The 23,309-nt window shown below is 40.3% G+C and overlaps 1 protein-coding gene across 4 annotated transcripts in view; it reads right to left on the bottom strand.

The window, feature by feature from the left end:
* Positions 1 to 23,309, bottom strand: part of swap70a (switching B cell complex subunit SWAP70a) — a 58,645-nt gene that overhangs the window by 17,173 nt on the left and 18,163 nt on the right. For all 4 annotated transcript variants that reach the window (XM_061883020.1, XM_061883002.1, XM_061883029.1 and 1 more), the window contains 5 exons: positions 6,906 to 7,079; positions 6,602 to 6,826; positions 2,223 to 2,369; positions 2,012 to 2,120; positions 1,752 to 1,933 (listed from right to left, as the gene is read on the bottom strand). In XM_061883020.1, the coding sequence (XP_061739004.1) occupies positions 1,752 to 1,933; positions 2,012 to 2,120; positions 2,223 to 2,369; positions 6,602 to 6,826; positions 6,906 to 7,079 (837 nt within the window). The remainder of the gene's footprint in view (positions 1 to 1,751; positions 1,934 to 2,011; positions 2,121 to 2,222; positions 2,370 to 6,601; positions 6,827 to 6,905; positions 7,080 to 23,309) is intronic.

Raw genomic sequence — 23,309 nt, forward strand, 5'->3', positions numbered from 1 at the left:
GGTCAGCTGTTTGTTTCTCTGCGCCAAACACACATACAGTATTGTTAAGAGGAATAAGCAACGCCATTTTGATGGCAGTTAAGCCTGACCCGATGTTGCGGGAGAAGCATCCCATCCAGATCCTGCTAGTCGCCTCAGGAGCCAAATACATTTTGTCAACTTTTTGTGTAGTGACTCAAGGTGTCGGTGTAATGTGAGCTCGCAAGCTTCATGCCGAGATACGTTGGTTCGATATAAAAAGGCAAGGCCTTTCCTTCCTCCCGTCATGTCTCCCTTTTGTCAAGATGGAAGCCTGCTGTTATACTGCGTTTTAACTTCCATCCATCCATCCATCCATCCATTTTCTAACGCTTGTCCCGTTTGGAGTTGCGGGGAATGCTGGAGCCTATCTCCTTCCACTTCTGAAAATAGGAAAATAGTGGATCCCTCTATCGTCTGCCTGATTCTTGCTGGCAGGTCGTGTATAGATGTTGAATAAGAGGGGAGCCTAACTGATCCCTGTGGGACACCATTCGTCAAACGTCGAAACCTGCTTCGCGTACCGTTAGGGTAATACTGCAATTTGGGGACATGATCATAGATTTAGATTTTTCTGTCCGGCAGTATAGTAGTTGTAAAAGCTTGCAGATGGGACCATGACGACAAACAGAATCATAGGCTGCTGTCAGATTGACAAACACAGCACCAGTCTTCTTTTTAGCAGAGAAGCTATCCTATATTTATTAAATAAGGAAAGTAACAGAAGGTAAAGCATTCTTACACGGATATGATTTAGTCTCAGCAGGGGCGCCTAAAAGGGGGGGTAAAGGAGACGGATTCTAGGGGCCCATGATGGAGGGGGGCCAAGAGAGGCCCCTAATGATGATGAAATTATATGTAATTATGTGTTGGGGTCCCTGTAAAGATTCTTTTCATGGGGCCCAAAATCCCTAGCGGCTCCCCTGAGTCTCAGGGCCACATTTTTGGAAAGCTAAGGAACGGGGGACATTTGTTATTAGTTATTGTTTTTGTGTTTGAAGTTGATTTCTGCTTACTGTACCTCCAACAAAATTAAAAAGTAAAAGGTCATAGAGCCTTTGAGTCAGTTGTACCTAAATGGTGGCACTCCCTTATAAGGTGAGACCTGGTCCTTCTGTGGACTTTTTTAAAAGGCAGTTAAAACCACATTTGTTTGGGCATGCATTCTAGTAATATATTTTATTATTTTTATAATAAATATGTTATTATCCTTTTATAAATTGTATCAGCATTCTGTCTGCTATTGCACTGTTTGCATTATAAGCAAGTGAAACACTTTGTGAGCTCTGTCTGTGCTATATAAATATTTACTGTACTTATTTACTCTTAATATGTAAAAAAAAAAATCTGTGATGATGTGGCGACTTGTCCAGGGTGTACCCCGCCTTCCGCTCGATTGTAGCTGAGATAGGCACCAGCGCTCCCTTCGACCCCAAAGGGAATAAGCGTTAGAAAATGGATGGATGGAAAAAAAATATTTACAATCTATAGAAACAAATATTTACAATCTATATGAGAGGCACATTGTGCTCTTTTCAAGAATCTACTGCAAAACCACTCATCAAAGATCCTCTATTAACCAGAGCACTTTATCGTTTTTAAGAGCTACTGCAAAAACACAAGTATGCTCAGTGACATGTTATTAAAATCAGTTATAAAAAGAAATATTAACGTTCGTAATAAATTCTCTCTTGGCTTTTTGTTTCTTTGTCAGTGTGTCATGAGCGCAGCACCTTCCTCATGGCCTCCAGCTGCATCTGGTTACTGTCGTTGGCCGCCTGGAGCAGCTTCATCCTCTCCGCCAGGTCTTCCTCCTTCGCCATCTGCTTCTGACGGACCTCCCTGCGCCTCAGCCTGGCCTCGCGATGAGGTGAGGGAAGACCCAATCTCAACAGCTGGATGCAAGTTTGAATGGCTGCCACAGGAGACACAGACTGACTCAGGAGCAGCACAATAAGCAGGGAGTCAGCAATGACAAATAAACTGCTGCCACCTTGAATCCACTCATGTTTCTTCTTTTTATCAGACGCGCTGATCTCAAAACTCTTATCAGGGCACTTGATGACGAAGAGACATTTCTTTGTTTCTTTGTCTGGCATAGACTTTAAAGAAGTGGTAGTCATCACTTTTTACATTTCACCTTTTCCAATTCTAGACTACATTACATACAAGATGACAAAAATATACATATTGCATTGCTGTACCTCCACACAACAGTTCTGGTGCAGAGTGATATGTCCTTTCATATCCACAAGATCCTCACAAACATAGTAGGACAGTGAAGTGGGTCGCAGGACAAACCAGCGCTCAGTCCAGTTCTTCCTCTTATGGCCCTTCTTCATCATGTAGCCCTTTAATACATGCAGACTTTAAGTCATACTATATGATGTTTCATAGGGCATTAGACATTTCAACCCTACACTATAACCACATTAATTTGTGGTCGGCCACCACAAATAGACTGGCACTACCTGTGCCAAGTGGCGATATGCATCGTTACCCCACTTCTAACTACAGCTCATTCGCACATAATCTGCCAGAGAATAAGAATATGTAGAAGGAGGAATCAGTGTTATCAACTTAAAAGGAACCATAGTGTCCCAATGACCGAAAATTCACAAAAAAAATAGCTTTACGTATTTTATGCTTCTGAAAATTAATCTCGTCAGACTCGACATGTCGACCCCTCTTTTGTCATTTACAGAACTGGAGCCCATTTCCATACATTGACAGTGGTAATAAAGACTTACGCCTATTATTTTGATAAATTATTGCATGTTTTTGTCGCCCTGGTCCATGATTATTTCAAAACTGTTCCCTCATTCTCTTCTAGCATTCCTAAATAACCCTGAGGAAAGCATCAGTAGAAGAGGATGCAAAAAACAATACTAGCGACTTTTTTGTCACATTTACTCAGTCATTTTTCCCCTGCGCTAGTGAACTTGACAGGGGAGGTCCATACGTTCCCCATACTTTCATTATTTTGAAATTTATGAAGGCTGACCCCTTCTTTAGTTGCATTGCTGCAACCTGGAACAAAGCATCTGGCAGCCATATTTGCCAATTCCTTTAAATGATACGAAAAATAATGTGATTCGGAACGAAGATGTTACCAAAACACATTATACACAATAAGACATGGCTTCCAGTCTTCTGTAGATTACATCAGTAGGCTAATGCACGCTCACTCCATTTTGGAGCTGAAAGTGTGATTTCGAAAATGTGCTGAAATGTGTTAGAAAACATGCTTAAGATCACTATTATGTTTATTTTGCGGTATTTTAGCTGTAGACATCATTTTAGGCCCAGAACTATGAAATACTTGTCAATTTTGCCAGCATCAGAGGGGCTGTCAAACATACAGTATGTGATGTTATATTTAGCGTGTATTCAAATCCATCTAGATACTAGGATTGGTAAATGGCTTTGGAAAAGCAAAAAAAAAAAAAAACAAACAAACAAAAAAAAAAGAACACCACCAATTAGCTTTTGTTACCATAAGTGGTTTAACAGAACAAATTTTTATACGCTGTAAAAAAATGACCATTAAAATATGGCAAGCAATTGTTAAATATATAGCAACAGTAAAACACCAACATAGTTTATCACAGTAGTAAATGCAGTGGACTCCTACAAACAAAGAAACTGTGGATGACCTAAATTAATATGGATATAAAATACATAGAAAATATTGACTTTACTGTGAATATATTGAAAAATTGCACAATGCATTTGAAAATACTGTAATATCACAGGCATGCAAATACTCTAAAATTTACTGTCTTATATTGTCCAAATTGGCAGCACGGTGGAAGAGGAGTTAGTGCGTCTGCCTCACAATACAAAGGTCCTGAATAGTCCTGAGTTCAATCCCAGGGTCGGGATCTTTCTGTGTTTTTGCATGTCCTCCCCGTGACTGCGTGGGTTCCCTTCGGGTACTCCGGCTTCGTCCAACTTCCAAAGACATGTACAGTGGGGCAAAATAGCATTTAGTCAGCCACCGATTGTGCAAGTTCTCCCACTTAAAATGATGACAGAGGTCTGTAATTTTCATCATAGGTACACTTCAACTGTGAGAGACAGAATGTGAAAAAAAAAATCCAGGAATTCACATTGTAGGAATTTGGTGCAACTCAGTATTGTGATTTTTTTTCATATTCTGTCTCTCACATTTGAAGTGTACCTATGATGAAAATTACAGACCTCTGTCATCATTTAAAGTGGGAGAACTTGCACAATCGGTGGCTGATTAAATACTTTTTTGCCACACTGTACCTGGGGATAGGTTGATTGACAACACTAAATGGTCCCTAGTGTGTGAATGTGAGTGTGAATGTTGTCTGTCTATCTGTGTTGGCCCTGCAATTAGGTGGCCACTTGTCCAGGGTGTACCCCGCCTTTCGCCCGATTGTAGCTGAGATAGGCTCCAGCGTCCCCCGCATCCCTGAAGGGAATAAGCGGTAGAAAATGGAAGAAGGGATGGAAAAATGGAAAAATATTGTCCAAACTAAAGATTTTGCAGATTGTACATTGAGATTTACAGCATACCTAATTGTTTTAGGGATTTGTGTTAAAGCATTAGCCCAGTGGTTCTCAAATGGAGTTACGCGTACCCCTGGGGGTACTTGAAGGTATGCCCAGGGGTACGTGAGATCTTTTTAAAATATTTTTAAAATAGCAAAAATCCTTTATAAATATATTTATTGAATAATACTTTAACAATATATGAAATTAATTTCATAAACTGTGAAAAGAAATGCAAGAATACAATATTCAGTGTTGACAGCTAGATTTTTTTGTGGACATGTTCCATAAATATTGATGTTAAAGATTTATTTTTTTGTGAAAAAATTTTCAAAATTAAGTTCATGAATCCAGATGGATCTCTATTACAATGCCCAAAGAGGGCACTTTAAGTTGATGATTACTTCTATGTGTAGAAATCTTTATTTATAATTGAATCACTTTTTTATTTTTCAACAAGTTTTTAGTTATTTTTATATCTTTTTTTCCAAATAGTTTAAGAAAGACCAATACAAATGAGCAATATTTTGCACTGTTGTGCAATTTTATAAATCAGATACTGATGACATAGTGCTGTATTTTACTTCTTTATCTGTTTTATTTAACCAAAAATGCTTTACTCTGATTAGGGGGTACTTGAATTAAAAAAATGTTCACAGGGGGTACATCACAGAAAAAAGGTTGAGAACCACTGCATTAGCCTATAGTAAACTTTTTCTTGTATTTTGCCTAGTCGTTTAAGACACTGAGGGGTAATGTCTATGTGCTTCATTGTAAACTGCATCAAAATGAACAATGCTGTGTGCTGCAACTGACTGCAAGCAGCTATTTAACAGATTCGGAGGAATTCAAGCTCAGTTTTAATAGCTCACTTGAAGGAACATGTTGCGGAAGGCCATGTTGTGAGTTGTCCTGGGAAAGCTTGTACAAATACTTCGGAGTTCAAATCCCGATGTACCGCTCACATGTCTCGGAAACACAGGCTTTTGGCAGATACTATTGAATAAAGGTCAGCGGTTAGCGTTTGTGCCTCACAATGAGAAGGTCCTGGGTTAGATTCCTGAGCTATGGGTCTTTCTGTGTGAAGTTTCCATGTTCTCCTTGTGACTGCGTGGGTTCTCCCTGGGTACTCCGGCTTCCTCCAAAGACATGCACCTGGGGATAGTTTTATTGGCAACACTATAATTGGCCCTAATTGGTTTTACGCAAAATTTCAGGCAACCATAACTGCCAGTATTTTGCCTTAAATTTTATATATTTTTTTGTTAACAGGTTAACAATATACATTTTTTCCATAGCAATTTACCGTAATCAAAAACAGTTATCAACTGTAAAATTATCAGATTCAACATTAATATACCGTAATATCTTATAAATCATGAATGTTTCTTTCCACAGTAAATTCCTGGCAACAGCTTCCAGTATTTTACCTTAAATTCTATAGCTTTTTTTGTAAACAGGTTAACAATACACATGATTTTTTCCATAGTAATTTACCGTAAACAAAAACAGTTATCAACTGCAAAATAAACAGATTCAACATCAATATACCGTAATGTCTTATACAACGTGACTGTTTTTTTCCCCACAGTGAATTCCTGGCATCCACAGCTGCCTGTATTTTACTGTAAATCGTGCAGATTTGTCTATATTTTCGACAATGACTTACATTAAAAATAATATTACTTGTCGCACCGAATAATTAGTCTGGCTTTCAGGTTGTAACTCACCGCTGTTTTGTACACAGGTACACAATCTGAGAGCGCACACACGCACAAAATCTGTCCCAGAAAAGCAACTAACAATTTAAAGCAATGTTCTTGTTACGTTTGAATATATATTTTCAATGATAGCTAATGTTAGCAGCTAAAAACTGTCATTAGCTAACAACACACAAAGTTAATGTGTGTGCGTTACGTGTGCCATAGTTTAAATGTTCAAAGCCAGAAGGAAATGGGCTATAATGCTTACACCACATTGCAAAGTCAGCTTCTTTAAGAAGATGTAATTCATCAATGCATTGGAAATGGTCAATGTGCATGTCATCTTTAGTACCAACCTGCTTTAGCACGTCCAGTATGAGCTCCTGGAAGACTTCGTTGATGCCCATAGACACACTCAACCAATCCATGCCCATGGTAAAGGCACCTGTTCCCACCAATTGGATCATCTTCCACACAGTCATACTACTTCTCCTGTTCAGCTGGAGTTTGGAATCTGAAAACTTTTCCTCGCTCCATTTGCTCCCCATAGCCTCAGTCAGCTTTTGTAGGAAGTACTCAACCTGAGGAGAAATAAGAACTGAAAACAACACAATAGGCAAAAGAAGCAACAAGAAGAAGACTATACTGCCTTTTTTTTACCTCCTCTGGGACAATAACAAGCGGGTACTTGTCTTCGGACAGAAAATTGAAAATGCACCAGATTTTAAAAGCATCATAATTTGTGATGAGTAGACTGTTGATGGAGATATTTTTCTTGTGGCACAGTGTCCAGCAGATCTTGTTGAACTCCAGTACATCAAAATCTTCTTGAACCTGCAATTGTCAAGCAGAAGTCAGTACTTTTACAAAGATCCATCAATATATCTGCCTTTACAAATACAACAATATTCATGTATGACTGATTCACACTACTATAAACTATAACCACAGTAATAAACATATTGCCAAATGAATACCTCTCTGTCAAAATTATTATCTGTGAGAGAAGCAAGTAAAGCGCTCTTATCACGTAGCTTGTTAATGCTTGAGCAGACATACTTAACAGGGACGGTGCTAAATGATTCTAAATATTTAAAAAACGTTTGCAAGATGGAGCTAATGGGGAGTCTCCTCTGTTGACTTCAAAGCCCTCTTAAACAACTTCAAAACTGTCCAACGTTTTATATACACGCTACAGATATTGCGGTTTGCGGTCTCAAGAGTCCGCGGATAAACCGCGGGTCGGGCGGTTGACATGACAAAAAAATTGATTTTAATTAGATTTGGGCGGGGTGGCGGTTGAACCATCCGGAAATATTTGTTATGCATGGTTCTATGATCGGTATCCTTTGCCATTCAAAGAGTCATTTAAAACCCATGTCATAGAGCGAATAAGACATTAAGAGACGCTATTATTCTCTAGAATGACTGCCGGAAGTCACCCAGATAATAAGTATTACGGTGTGCTATGAAGTCATTGCCTTGGTCGCCTACTACAACATGTACGATCTGCTTGTCAGGCCAGCATCATGTTGTGTGTGGCTTCCGCAGCAACACGCACACGACTGCAAGGCATACTGGGTAACACAAAGTACACTAATGGTTGTGATATAAACAATTTTAACACTCTTAGTAATATGCGCCACGCTGTGAAGCCACACCCATTAAGAACGACAAACACATTTCGGGAGAACATCCTCACAGTAACACAACATAAACGCAACACAACAAATACCCATAATCCTTTGTATTCATGACACTTTCTGACTATTTTATACACCCTGCTAGCAGCAACCCCCCCCCCGTGCGTCGGTAAGGTGGGCGGGGTTGGGGGCGCGGGGGTGAAAAATATATTCAGGAAGTGTCATGAATAAGTGTCCGTCAGGAGTGACGGAATAAATAAAAGGTACGGCGGGTGGATGACGACTTTGGTGATGCGGATGCGGATAATTGCCTATCCGCACATCTCTAATACATGCTGCAAGTACCTACTCTATATAATATATAGACACATTTATAATAATATATATTATGTACAATAAGTATTGTATTTTTGTCTTTTTCAGAATTACCGGGATTTATTTCCTGTGCGCATTGATTTCAGTGCCCATAGCAACGCACGTTCTACTTCCGGCAACAAATTGGTGTGTGCTCTAATTATGGCAGACTTAATAATAGACTACAAAGACGACTACTTTTGGACAAATGAGGATTCACAAACGCATCCTTTGGATCTACAGAGGATGAACTGTTGGTTATGGAAGCTAAGCAAGCACGAAGAGAGTGTGAAAGGTTGAAGCAGACGGAAGCCAAGAGCGTCAGGATTGGCAAGGCTTGGTGTTGTAAAAGTGGATCTTGGAGCCAAATTATCCCGACAGAAATGGAGTGCTTCACAATGTTTTCATTGATGCAAAGGCTTCTTGTGTCAAGCTTGGAATTGGATGTGGGTTGTTTCTTCGACGCAAAGGATAGTTGGCACGAGCGAGACGTGAATGTGAGTACATATTTATTTTTAACACTATAACTAAAAAAAAGGCAAACAAATGGCGCTCACAAGGAGGTGCAAACACTGGGCTATGGAAAAACAAAAGACTAGCACAAAGTCTACAAACTACAAACATGAAACAAAAACACTTGCACTGTGGCATGAATAACAAAAACTTGCACTGTGGCATAAATAACAAAACTTACGTGGCGTGGACAAAATGAACAGCAAGGCATGAAGCAGATGAGGAATATGGGTGACATGTAGGAAGTTGCCAGGCCGACTACCTGGTAACTGTGGCTTAAATAATAGCTATGAAAACTAACAACAGGTGTGAGACAAGAAGACAAGGGTGTGACATGAAGACAAGGTAAAAACTAATGAGTTGGCATGGTAACGAAAACAAACCCGGAAGTGCAAAACAGGAACTGAGTGTCCAAAAAACTAAACCGAACATGACCAAAACAAAACATGATGCATAGGCGTGACAGAGCCCCCCCGTTAAGGACAGCTCCCAGATGTCCAAAAAAAAAAAAAAACTATGATCGAGAGTCATTGACATGGCGGTGGGTCGCCAGACCACGTGACCTCGTATCCACCGGGGAAGAGTTAGGTGGCGGCAACGCGTAGAGGCCCGCTATACCTGACGAGGTGGGCGACGCAGGAAGGGCCATATCCGTGGCCGACAAGAAGGTCGGCGCCCTTGGCGTGGCGGACGACCACGTAGTGGCCACATCCGTTGCCGACGAGGAGGTCGGCACCCTTGGCGTGGCAGACGACCACGTAGTAGCCACATCCGTGGCCGACAAGGAGGCGGACGCGTCGTCATCGTGGCAGGCGGCAGGTCTTGGTGTGGAGCTTCAGGCGGCGGGTCTTGTCGTGGAGCTTCAGGCGGCGGGTCTTGGTGTGGAGCTTCAGGCGGCGGGTCTTGGCGTGGAGCTTCAGGCGGCGGGTCTTGGCGTGGAGCTTCGGGCGGCGGCACTTGGCATCGTGGAGCTGCGACTGGCGGCACTTGGCGTTGTGGAGCTGTGACTGGCGGCTCTTGGCAAGGTGCAGGTACTGGAGCCCAGCGTGGTGCAAGCACTGGTGCTTGGCGTGGTGCAGGCACTGGTGCTAACCTTGCACGTGGACTTGGTGCTAGCCGTGGACGTGGACTTGGTGCTAGCCGTGGACGTGGACTTGGTGCTAGCCGTGGACTTTGGCTTGGTGCCAGCCGTGGACTTTGGCTTGGTGCCAGCCGTGGACTTTGACTTGGTGCCAGCCTTGGACGTGGACTTGGTGCCAGCCGTGGACTTTGACTTGGTGCTAGCCGTGGACTTTGACTTGGTGCTAGCCGTGGACTTTGACTTGGTGCTAGCCGTGGACTTTGACTTGGTGCTAGCCGTGGACTTTGACGTGGTGCTAGCCGTGGACTTTGACTTGGTGCTAGCTGTAGACTTTGACTTGGAGCTAGTTTGTTTTCTCAACGCAAAGGATAGTTGGCACGAGCGAGACGTGAATGTGAGTACATATTTATTTTTAACACTATATCTAAAAAAAAAGGCAAACAAAGGGCGCTCACAAGGCGGTACAAACACTGGGCTATGAAAAAACAAAAGACTAGCACAAAGGCTACAAACTACAAACATGAAACAAAAACACTTGCACTGTGGCATGAATAACAAAAACTTGCACTGTGGCATTAATAACGAAACTTACTTGGCGTGGACAAAATGAACAGCATGGAATGAAGCAGATGAGGAATATGGGTGATATGTAGGAAGTTGCCAGGCCGAATACCTGGTAACTGTGGCTTAAATAATAGCGATGCAAATTAACAACAGGTGTGAGACAAGAAGACAGGGGTGTGACATGAAGACAAGGTGAAAACTAATGAGTTGGCATGGTAACGAAAACAAACCAGGAAGTGCAAAACAGGAACTGAGTGTCCAAAAAACATGACCAAAATAAAAAATGATCCATAGGCGTGACATCTTGTATCTGGCGAGGAGGACATTGCTCAAAGAAACTGCACCACAACAAAAGACGGACTGATTGTGATTGATTGATTGATTGATACTTTTATTAGTAAATTGCACAGTACAGTACATATTCCGTACAATTGACCACTAAATGGTAACACCCGAATAAGTTTTTCAACTTGTTTAAGTCGGGTGTTTGCGCTAACAATCCCTGCAGTGATAGAAACTTTTTTCCACCTCCCCAAAATCAACTAGAAACATTCCTGGACAGCTGGACCAAACGGGCCACTGTCCATCTTTTAAGTCACTATAATATTGATCATGATACATGCAAAAGATCATGCTTGTTATAACACCTTCATACACTGTCGAGCTAGCAGTGCACAAACAAAACATGCAATGTGGCCTAGCACTTTGTTTTTCGGTCAGTACAGATTGGTGTCCAATTGGGTCTCTGTGAGCAAGGCGATGGGCTAATACGCTGGATAAAGAGTTCCTCAGTGTTCGCTCTTACAATAACAATGTTGCTACAGCACAGTCATTATTAAACAGGTTACGGAATGTAAATGAAGTATTGTTGGTGTTTTTTTGGATGCATTTTAAAGTGATTTAGAGGCAAAACAAATTGCTCCAATTAGCAGCATTGCTCAGCGTCTATAACAAGCCGATTATTAATCACTTAAAGTTTACTTTTATAGTCCTTAATCACAAATGTCTCAAAGGGCTGCACAAGCCACAACGATGAATTAGAATGAAAAAAACAAAAAAGTGCAGTTTGCAGTGGCTCCTAGGGCTCAAGCCACAGACATGACCTGGAAAAAAAACGAATCGAAATTTTGTGTATGTGTATGGAAAATAAAAATTCTCGGAAGTGACGTGCAGTATCAGAGTCCAAAAGAGGCAGCAGCTGCGCAAAGTAGCCTGCATACAGCCTGCCTGAGCCTCCCCTGAAGAAGTTATTTAGCAGCAGTTTCTCTAAATGTCGGAAGACTATAAAAATGGGTGTTGTTTTGTTTTTTTTAAACAAAAAGTACAGCAACAGATTAACAACCACACCTTCTATGAAAAAACTGATGATTCTGGTGTGTGGATCTTGTTTGAAAAGTATTTGCCATTTCTCTGCTGGTTTGCTGAATATAGCTTACAATCAGTGAAGTTATGCTACAAAGAAAGTGAATGATAGCAAGATAATGTTAAATATGTGTTTACATGGAAAGAATCCAAACAACCTTTGATAGTAATAATTTTCATTCATTAAAGCATATTCGTTTAAAAGTGCATATCAGTACTTCTTGTCTGCTTTAATTGGAAAGTTTAGATGGCATATCATCAATCCCAAATCGGCCCCTGGTACCCAATGAAGTGGCCAGTGGTTGTTTGTTTCTTTTCAGTAATGAGTGAGTGTGCTTGCTGAGAGCCACTGGTTAGGCCTCATTTTAATTCAAGTCAGAGCAGAGCACAGAGAAGCAAGAAAACAGCTTGCAAACCCAAACAAAGTCACTCATTTGCCTTCAAAATGTGTGAATAAGAACTCACTCAAGAAACAAACTTGCAGCCCAGCTTATTTGCAAGTTGTAGCAGTGTTCAGATATCTTTCTACATTACTAAACACAAGGTTTTTCTTCAATTAGTGTACAAAATACTCTATTCATCCATCTTTTTACATATACTGCCATATGTATGAGTGTCATCTGGAGCTAGGTAACACAAGTAATGTTAAGAAAAAAACCGTTTTTATTCAACTCAGTAACTTATTGTAAGGTTCTGGAGAAATATCAGTCTAGTTTTAGATAGAACCGCTATACACAGACAGCTTTTTAAAAGGTTTTAAACAGCCTCAGGTTAAATTAGGATTAACAAAGGGTCTAAGTGTTGCTTCTACTGGATCTTAAAATGCAGTCTTTGACTCTGTACCCCACATTATTCTTTTAAACTTACTCTTAACATATTTTTATATAATTGTATATGAATTTATATATGTCTAATATATAATGTGTCAAATTATCAAGCTCATTGTGAATAATTAATTACAGTCATTTTTAGCACCTTATGTTTTTATTCAGTTAATCACATGTTGAATCTTGAATGTTACTGTCTCCGTATGCAAGTTGTCTGGCCCTCTTCATGAGCTTGACTTGATAGGAGTGGAGAATAATGGTTCATCACACCATGAAGTGCTCATTGATTGTCTGTCATTGTGTTGGCATGTTTCAAAGTAGTGCTTGCAGGAAGGTACTTCCGTGTTAAAGAGTCTTCTCTATCGATAGTTTTGAAGCCCAACTACAAACCCCGTTTCCGTATGAGTTGGGAAATTGTGTTAGATGTAAACATAAACGGAATACAATGATTTGCAAATCCTTTTTAATCCATATTCAATTGAATGCACTACAAAGACAAGATATTTGATGTTCAAACCCATAAACTTTATTTTTTTTTTTGCAAATAATCATTAACTTAGAATTTCATTGCTGCAACATGTGCCAAAGTAGTTGGGAAAGGGCATGTTCACCACTGTGTTACATCACATTTTCTTTTACCAACACTCAAGAAACGTTTGGGAACTGAGGAAACTAATTGTTGAAGCTTTGAAAGCGGAATTATTTTCCATTCTTGTTTCATGTAGAGCTTTAGTCATTCAGCAGTCCGGGGTCTCCGCTGTCGTATCTTACGGTTCATAATGCGCCACACATTTTTGATGGGAGACATGTCTGGACTGCAGGCGGGCCAGGAAAGTACACACACTTTTTTACTACGAAGCCACGCTGTTGTAACACGTGGCTTGGCATTGTTTTGCTGAAATAAGCAGGGGCGTCCATGATAACGTTGCTTGGATGACAACATATGTTGCTCCTAAACCTGTATGGACCAGTCAGCATTAATGGTGCCTTCACAGATGTGTAAGTTACCCATGCCTTGGGCACTAATACACCCCCATACCATCAGAGTTGCTGGCTTTTGAACTTTGCGCCTATAACAATCCGGATGTTTTTTTCCTCTTTGCTCCGGAGGACACCACGTCCACAGTTTCCAAATATAATTTAAAATGTGGACTCGTCAGACCACAGAACATTTTTCCACTTTGCATCAGTCCATCTTAGATGAGCTCGGGCCCAGCAAAGCCGGCGGCGTTCCTGGGTGTTGTTAATAAATGGCTTTCGCTTTGCATAGAAGAGTTTTAACTTGCACTTGCCGATGTAGCAACCAACTGTAGTTACTGACAGTGGTTTTATGAAGTGTCTGTAATATCATCGCTTACGTGCAGTGATTTCTCCACCTTCTCTGAGCCTTTTGATGATTTTACGGACCGTAGATGGTAAAATTCCTAAATTCTTTCCAATAGCTCGTTGAAAAATGTTGTTCTAAAACTGTTCGACAATTTGCTAACAAATTGGTGACCCTCACCCCATCCTTGTTTGTGAATTACTTATCATTTCATGGAAACTGCTTTTATACCCAATCATGGCACCCACCTGTTCCCAATTAGCCTGCACACCTGTGGGATGTTCCAAATAAGTATTTGATGAGCATTACTCAACTTTATCAGTATTTATTGCCACCTTTCCCAACTTCTTTGTCACGTGTTGCTTGCACCAAATTCTAAAGTTAATGATTATTTGCACAAAAAAAAATGTTTATCAGTTTGAACATCAAATATGTTGTCTTTGTAGTGCATTCAACTGAAAATGGGTTGAAAATTATTTGCAAATCTTTGTATTCCATTTATATTTACATCTAACACAATTTCCCAACTCATATGGAAACAGGGTTTGTACCTCCATATTGCGCTTCACTTCTTTTTTCCACTTCACTTCTTTTTATTAACTAATAGAATTGCCTTTATTTGCCATTTTTCCTCTCCTCGCAGTTTCCCCTTGTGCACTCTGCTGAGTGTGTGCATGCTGACACACTCAAGATGCTCCTCTGTTCTGTGAGTCATGTGGATGAAAAACAGTACCGCTATTTTTTACAGGCAGTATAGTACCGTTTTGAATTCATCAGTAACACAGTACTTTATTAGTAGCAGAGTTTCTATTTTTGGCGGATCAATTTAGCAAATTCAGCTTGTCATACATAGATAAATCATCGACTTTTCAACAAGTCAAGTCAGTGTACATCACAGACAGAAAAGCCCGGTGACATTCCGCACCGTAGTCGTAACGCATCCAGTGGAAATTCGCATCATGTGTCTTCGGCGAAAACTCTGCAACTGATAGCAAGTTGTCGGTCCAATGACTGTGAACTTTACATTTCAAATTGATAAAGGTAGGTTGATATGCCTTCTTTGTAAGGCATTTGTTGACCACTAAAGCAGCTCGAGCGCATTGTTGCAACTGCAGTCACAGCTAACGTTAGCAGCGAAGATGTTAAATTTAGCATTTCATAGCATTAGCTCTTAGCCAAACTAAACTGGAGAATAACAACACGTGTATGAGCAAGCGCTCAGGAGACTATGAAACGTTGTCAGCCTAAGCACGCAAGTACTTGACCTCCCCGAGGAAGAAATAAGAGACATGAGGTCAGCATAGCTGCTTTGTTCTTTACACCCTACAATAATGATTGATGCTATTTTGTCATCACTTTATTGTGTGATGATGATATTTTTAATGTTCTAATTTACCACAATATGATTGATTAATACTTGCTTTTCTATTTCTCAGAAAAGTCTTTTTACTATCTCCATGTGAACTTCGGAACTTTATATGGACCTGATGTTTTATTTTAATAAATAACTAAGACTGAATCTTTTCAAGAACGTTAAAAACAAGAAAATATTTTGGTTGTATATCAATCCTTTGATCTGCCACAATGATGCAATGAATTTAAATGAAATTAACTAAATAAGTGTAGGGCTTTTCTTAGAATTTTAGGTGATGTCAAAGAGGAACTGCACTTTTTGAGGGTGATTTTGCCTATCATTCACAATCATTATGAAAAGAGATGACGACAGATGTATTTATTTAATGCACTCTAACTCTTAAATAAATGTAAACAGATGCCTGCTTACAGCAGAGCCAATGGGATGTCCCCTATTCCGCCCAATCAACCCAATCAATAACCATCCAAAAAGCGCCAACAATACTCCATTTACATTTTTGGACTTGAATATTAACAAAGTATTAGTGATATTGATATTACTAGCACGAACGCAGACAAACTATGTATAGCAGCGGCAATATGTTATTCTCACAGCCAGACCTGTGTGTTTACTTCCCGGACATGACGGTTTCGACTACAACTGTTGCCTTCCTCAGAGGTTGTTACGTGATGAGGGAGGCAACAGTTGTAGACGAAACCGTCAGGTACTGATTTAAAGACATGTTTGGCTATAAGAATAACAAATTGCATCATTTTTTGGAGACATAATGAACCTCTTTGGATTATATTAAGCGATGTAGTGATAATGAGCTTCCTCATTTGCTTGCTCGGCAAACTTAATTCTTGATCATAAATAATGCCTCTCGCCTGGATAGTAGAAGGACGGAGACGTATTACGACTACTGTATAATGCATATGTTTCTTCTTGACTGCACTTAAATGTAGAATATATTTATACTATTAATATATAATATATTATATATATAATATATGTTATATATTATTTATTATTATTATTGTCTATTGTGAGCGAACTGTGGTGCTGAATTTCCCTCAGGGATCAATAAAGTACTTTCTATTCTATTCTTTTCTACTTGGTACACTTTGACAGTCAATTTAAAAAGACACAAAAATATTCTTTGTTCCACCTCCCTTTTCTTTGCCAGGATTATGAGTCGTTCTTCATCAAAACGGGAATATAAAAAGATTCTATCAGTCGGCATCCTAATGACGGCAGACACTGTACGTGATATAAGTGATGTTTTATTATGTTTATTGGCTCTCAAAGTCTGCAGTGTGTAGAAATCAATAATGTAGTAAAAAAAAAAGCAAACGTTGTGATGAGTTTTTGAAATAAATGATCAAATTACCACCCATCCACTTTCTACCGCTTGTCCCTCTTGGGTCGCACATAAATATTAAATGTTATAATAAATGTGCCTCCTAGTACATTACATTTAAACTTACAAAATATATATATATAAAACACTAATTGAGGATGTTCTTTTAAGGGTTTTATAGGCAGAATAGAGCAGCTCCCATAGTCTCTATTGCAAGAGGACTGGGAAAACCATAGGTAATGACATCTCTTCATAAAGGAGTGAACGAGAGTGTAATAGATTACATCACCCAAGCACTGCGCAATGCAGGAGAGACTTTGAGTGATAGCTTGCTGGTTGCAATGATTTTAAAGACCTTATGTCATGAATTTAAACCATTCTCTGTTTACGTGACACAGCGTGATGACAAGATAACATTTGCTGAGTTTAAAACAAATATGAGGAGCTTTAAGACCACAGAGAAGTTTGGTGCTACTAGCGTTGGAGAAGACAGCTTGATGAAAGCTAAAGGAACCTCAGCTCCCTATTCGCCACATCAGAATGGGACATGTGAAAAAAACCTGGATAACCTTGTTGGTAATGGAAAGATGCATGCTGACTGTGAGCAAATTACCAAAAGAGTTGTGGACGTACGCAGTCCAAACTGCTGCAGTTATAAGAAATAGATGTTGCAACAAATGGCCCTGCGATGAGGTGGCGACTTGTCCAGGGTGTACCCCGCCTTCCGCCCGATTGTAGCTGAGATAGGCACCAGCGACCCCGCAACCCCAAAGGGAATAAGCGGTAGAAAATAGATGGATGGATGGATGGATGGATGGATGTTGCAACAAAAAAATGGGGAAGACACCGTCTCATTTATTAACTGGACAAAGACATGACCTTTGTGAAATGGTTATACTGTATTTGTTTTAGAGTTAATCATATAAATATGACAAGAAAAAGTTGGATACACGTGAAAAGGGGATATTTGTTGGTTATGAAAAAACAGTCCTGCATATCTTGTTTTCTATCCAGAGACAAGAAGAAAACTCCAAAACAGGTAAGTAAAGTATGTTACAAAGAGCACCATAGAGTGTGACACTCAGATGAAAGTACAAAACCCAAACCAGTGAAGTTGGCCCGTTGTGTAAATTGTAAATAAAAACAGAAAACAATGATTTGCTCATCCTTTTCAACCTATATTCAATTGAATAGACTGCAAAGACAAGATAATTAACCATCGAACAGGAAAGCTTTGTTATTTTTTGCAAATACTAGCTCATTTGGCATTTGATGCTTGCAAAATGTTTCAAAAAAGCTGGCACAAGTGGCAAAAAGACTGAGAAAGTTGAGGAACGATGCTCATCTAACACTTATTTGGAACATCCCACGGGTGAACAGGCTAATCGGGAACAGGTGGGTGCCATGATTGATACCCAATCATGGCACTGGCTGCTTCCATGAAATGCTCAGTCATTTGCAAACAAGGATGGGGCGAGGGTCACCATTTTGTCTACAAATGCGTGAGCAAATTGTTTAAGAACAACCTTTCTCAACGAGTTATTGCAAGGAGTTTAGGGATTTCACCATCTACGGTCCGTAATATCATCAAAAGGTTCAGGGAATCTGGAGAAATCACTGCACATAAGCAGCCAGGCTGAAAACCTACATCGAATGCCCTTGAACTTTGATCCCTCAGGCGGCACTGCATCAAAAAGCGACGTCAGTGTGTAAAGGATATCACCACTTGGGCTCAGGAACACTTCCGAAAACCACTGTCAGTAACAACAGTTTGTCGCTATATCTGTAAGTGCAAGTTAACACTCTAGTATGCAGAGCGAAAGCCATTTAGTACAAACACCCAGAAACGTCGCAACATTAGCTAGGTCTGATCTCATCTCAGATGGACTGATGCAAAGTGTAAAAGTGTTCTGTGGTCTGACGAGTCCACATTTTAATCTGTTTTTGGAAACTGTGGAGGTGGTGTCCTCCAGAACAAAGAGAAAAAGAACCATCCGGATTGTTATAGAGCAAAGTTCAAAAGCCAGCATCTGTGATGGTATTAGTGCCCAAGGCGTGGGTAACTTACACATCTGTGAAGGCACCATTAATGCTGAAAGGTACATACAGGTTTTGGAGCAACATATGTTGCCATCCAAGCAAGGTTATCTTGGACGCCCCTGCTTATTTCAGCAAGACAATGCTAAGCCATGTATTACAACAGCGAGGCTTCATAGTAAAAGAGTGCGGGTACTAGACTGGCCTGCCTGTAGTCCAGACCTGTCTCCAATTGAAAATGTGTGGCGCAATATGAAGCCTAAAATACCACAACGGAGACCCCGGACTGTTGAGCAACTTAAGCTGTACATCAAGGAAGAATGGGAAAGAATTCTACCTGAAAAGCTTCAAAAATTGATCTCCTCAGTTCCCAAATGTTTACTGAGCTTTGTTAAAAGCAAAGGCCATGTGGTAAAATGCCTCTGCCAACTTATTTGCAATGTGTTTCTGCCATTAAATTGTAAGTTAATGATTATTTGCAAAAAAAAATGTAAGTTTTTCAGAACGAACATTAAATATCTCGTCTTTGGGGGCGTGGCTAAGATGCACACGCAGTAGTTTGCCTTTGCAGTTACTCCGGTGAAAACTGCAAGATTTAATTTTAATTCTGCTTTTTTTTTTTTTTAATTAAAACTGACAACGATTGGCCAACTATATGCATGCCTATCCCTCTGGATGAGTTACTGTAGACTCTATCAAGATATAGATAACAAAGATAATGCCCAAGACACCAAGAGGGAAGCAAACAGAGTCCCCTGTGGCCGTAAACGAGCTTGAGGCTTTGGAGAAGTTGCTGGATAAGATACTCGAGTCTATAAACAAACGTTTTGACATGCTTGAGGCTCTTACAAGCAAGCAGACGGCACTGACTGTCAGAGTGCAGGACATGGAGCAGCAAGGTTCCAAACACGAGCGCCGCAATGAAGCGCTCGAACAAAAATTGACTCAAACGCAGAAGAGGAACGAGAAATTGGCAGCTAAAATAGACTAATTTGAAGGGCGGTCAAGACGTAATAACATAAAAAAAGTCGGGATACCAGAGCAAGAAGAAAAGGTAAGACTTACGGATGTCGTTCCGGACCTAATACCAAAGTTGTTTGGAGCGAAAAACTTCTCCCGCTTGCTCGCTATGGTGACGGCAAGCGCCCCAGTATCATCATTGCAAGAATACACTTCGACCAGGATAAGGAGCTACTTCTTCGACTGAGCCGCGGCCAGGAGCTGATCTACAAAGGCCTGCGCGTGTTCCTGTTTCCAGACTACACTGCCGAGGTGACAGTGCAAAGACGGGCCTTTCGAGAGGTAATGAACATGCTGCGGGAGAAGGAAATCAAGTTTATGCTACGTTTTCCAGCTCGCCTGCAGTGGAGTACCACGACCAGGTAAAGGTGTTTACCAGGGGCGTCGCACGACAGATTTCACTGGGGCACGTACCCCACTGTTGATCTGCAGTGCCACAGTAAAAATTTCACCAATTTAAAAAAACGCTTCAGAGTTTTAAGTCTACATAACATAGACAACAGCGCACATACTACTTAGTATGGTAATTGATTGCTACTGTATTCACTCCACATAACAGTGAGCACATGGCTAATTAATATGGTAATTTATTCACGTGTGGATTGAGACTTCGGTTGAGAGAGAGAGAGAGAGAGAGAGAGAGAGAGAGAGGGAGGGACGGGGGGTGCGAATCACTGCGTGAGGTAGGTGACGTTAGCCAACAACAATTTGTTAATTACAATATTTTGATTTTGATTTGACTCAAACTGTAACTCCAAATGGATTTAAGAAAGTTATTCGCCCGCAGCAGGGAAGAAGAAGCGAGGAATGAGAGATGTAAGTGAAGTCCTAGCTAGCTAGGCAACATCATTGTCTTAAGTTGATGCTAAGTTAGCTAACGTTATTCCTTGTATCAAGACAAACATTCATTTACTGTACGAACTGTCGGGGGAATTTCCAATGAACATGAAACATAATGTTGGTTATTGTCTGCTGGTTCTGGATCACTGATAATTTGGAGTAAGCATGTGTGAGTTGAGTGCTTCTCAAATGGTTTATCTTCAGGAAAAAAAACATTTTTCCATATCATCAACTCGTGAACCAATTTTTAAATCATTCAAGTTTTTTTCACAGAAAAATAGCACAGTAGACTTGTCTTGTTAATCGGTGTGACTTTGACTCAAATAATCTTGTTTTGTCACCAGAAAAATGGTTACAGCTAAAGCATCTGGTTTTGTTTCCAGAAAAAATAAAAACATTTCTGTATTTGTTTTCAGAAAGATGGCTGAAAATATCGGGTTTTGTTGACCCATTTAGATTTAAAAAAAATATATTTCCATCTCTGTCCTGAGTCCTCGTCCAACTTGTTAGTCGGTTTGCCTTTTGCTAAAATACTCACTAATAGTCACTAGAAAAATGGCTAAAAATATCTGGTTTTGTTGCCACAATTTGATTTTTTTCTCCCTAAACTTTTTTTTTTCATGCACACATGTGACTGCGACTCACTGAAAATGACACACAATCCACTTTTATGTCACGACCCACCAGTTGGGAACCACTGTTCATCTGTATAACAGTTACTGTAATATTTCCATGTCTGTCCAGAGTGATTGACCACTTTGCAAAAATGAAAACGAGACATTACAGTTTACTTCTCAGAAAATGATTCCCTGGACAGACACACAACAGTTGTTCATTTATTCTACTACTGTGGCTTTATTGTTTTGTGTATATTTTATAGTTTTGTGTATCTGAAATAGGATTATCCACATTGCCATAAATGGAAATTAAATAATATAAAAGAACCCAGAGATGTAGGGGTGCTTTATTTTTTGTTTTACTTTTGTAGATGTTAAATTTGCAGATGATTACTGCAATAAATATTTCAAAAAGATTCATTGCTCTTCCTTTTTGCTTTTATCAGTAGCAGTTTAGAAGTCTGGAGTAAAAAAGTGCACAAGTAGGTCAAATGCATTAGTTAATTTCAGGTGGTTAATCAAAGATCCATACAACATAATCTGATATGATTTCATAGTTTAAAGCAATATTTATGTATTTTTAATGATAAATAAGTGCTAAAAATGTTTTTGCTTGCACGCTTTGCACGCTCACATGAATTGTTCGTGCCCCAGGTGTGCCCCAGTATAGTATTAGGTCTAGTGACGCCCCTGGTGTTTACCTCTCCTACAGAAACTAAGACCTTCATTATAAAACATTTTAGTGACTAGTCATCAATAACGGCTCTACCACACAAGGCTTATGATAAGTATAAAAGCAGAAATACACTTTTTCACTGAGGTTTATTTCACCGGAGGACGCACGGGGAAAGAAAGAAAACACTTGGCTGCCGAGCTATTTATTGCTTGGGGCAGTGATCGCAGCTACGAGCATGCGCCCTGCGCCTGAAGAGGGCGTGGGGGAATTTTGGACTGGGGAATCGTCCAACACAACGTCTTATGGACATCACAATGGATTTCACTCTAAAACATTGAACTGCACACGATGGGAACAGAGAGGGGGGAAATGGGGTGTGAGTGCTGTGTATGTGTGAATCTGAGCATGAATGTGGAGGAAAGAGATGCACAATCATATTTCAACTTATTAATTACTATGGTTTTTTTTCATGTAAAGATAAACCCTAAAAGACTATAATGTAAACTTGTAAGAAAAAAAATCACACTAGTTTCATAAAATGTTAGAGGCCTACTGAAATTAGATTTTCTTATTCAAACGGGGATAGCAGGTCCCTTCTATGTGTCATACTTGATCATTTCGCGATATTGCCATATTTTTGCTGAAAGGATTTAGTAGAGAAGATTGACGATAAAGTCCGCAACTTTTGGTCGCTAATAAAAAAAACTTTGCCTGTACCGGAAGTAGCAGATGATGTGCGCGTGACGTCACGGGTCGTGGAGCTCCTCACATCCTCACAATGTTTACATTCATGGCCACCAGCAGCGAGAGCGATTCGGACCGAGAAAGCGATGATTTCCCCATTAATTTGAGCGAGGATGAAAGATTTGTGGATCAGGAAAGTGACAGTAAAGGAAAAAAAAGGGGAAAAAAGACGCAGGCAGTGGGAGCGATTCAGATATCATTAGACACATTTACTAGGATAATTCTGGAAAATCCCTTATCTGCTTATTGTGTTTTAAGTGTTTTAGTGAGATCATATGTTCGTACCTGAAAGTCGGAGGGGTGTGGCCACGGGTGTGGTGACCGCCAGTGTCTTCGATGGAAGCCGCGTTTCTCGACGAGGCAAGGCAGCTGGGCTGAGATTCCCCCTCCACGGTGTAAGCATCTGACGGTCGGGAGTGGCCGGTTGGAGGAGGCAAGAGAGTCCGCAGCTGCAGGAGGCATGACGCAAGCTATCCGCTCATAACTACGGTAAGAGCCGACTTAATACCATACTTTTCTCACCGAAACCTGCCGGTTGACATGTGGTAGGGAACCATGTTCGCTTGACCACTCTGTTCCACAGTAAAGCTTCACCGTCAGCTTTCGGGAATGTAAACAAGGAAACAAGGAAACACGGGCTGTGTTTGTGTTGCTAAAGGCAGCCGCAATACACCGTTTCCCACCTACATCTTTCTTCTTTGACGTCTCCATTATTAATTGAACAAATTGCAAAAGATTCAGCAACACA

The sequence above is a fragment of the Nerophis ophidion genome, linkage group LG02 (genome assembly GCF_033978795.1).
Source record: "Nerophis ophidion isolate RoL-2023_Sa linkage group LG02, RoL_Noph_v1.0, whole genome shotgun sequence".
Lineage (NCBI taxonomy): Eukaryota > Metazoa > Chordata > Actinopteri > Syngnathiformes > Syngnathidae > Nerophis > Nerophis ophidion.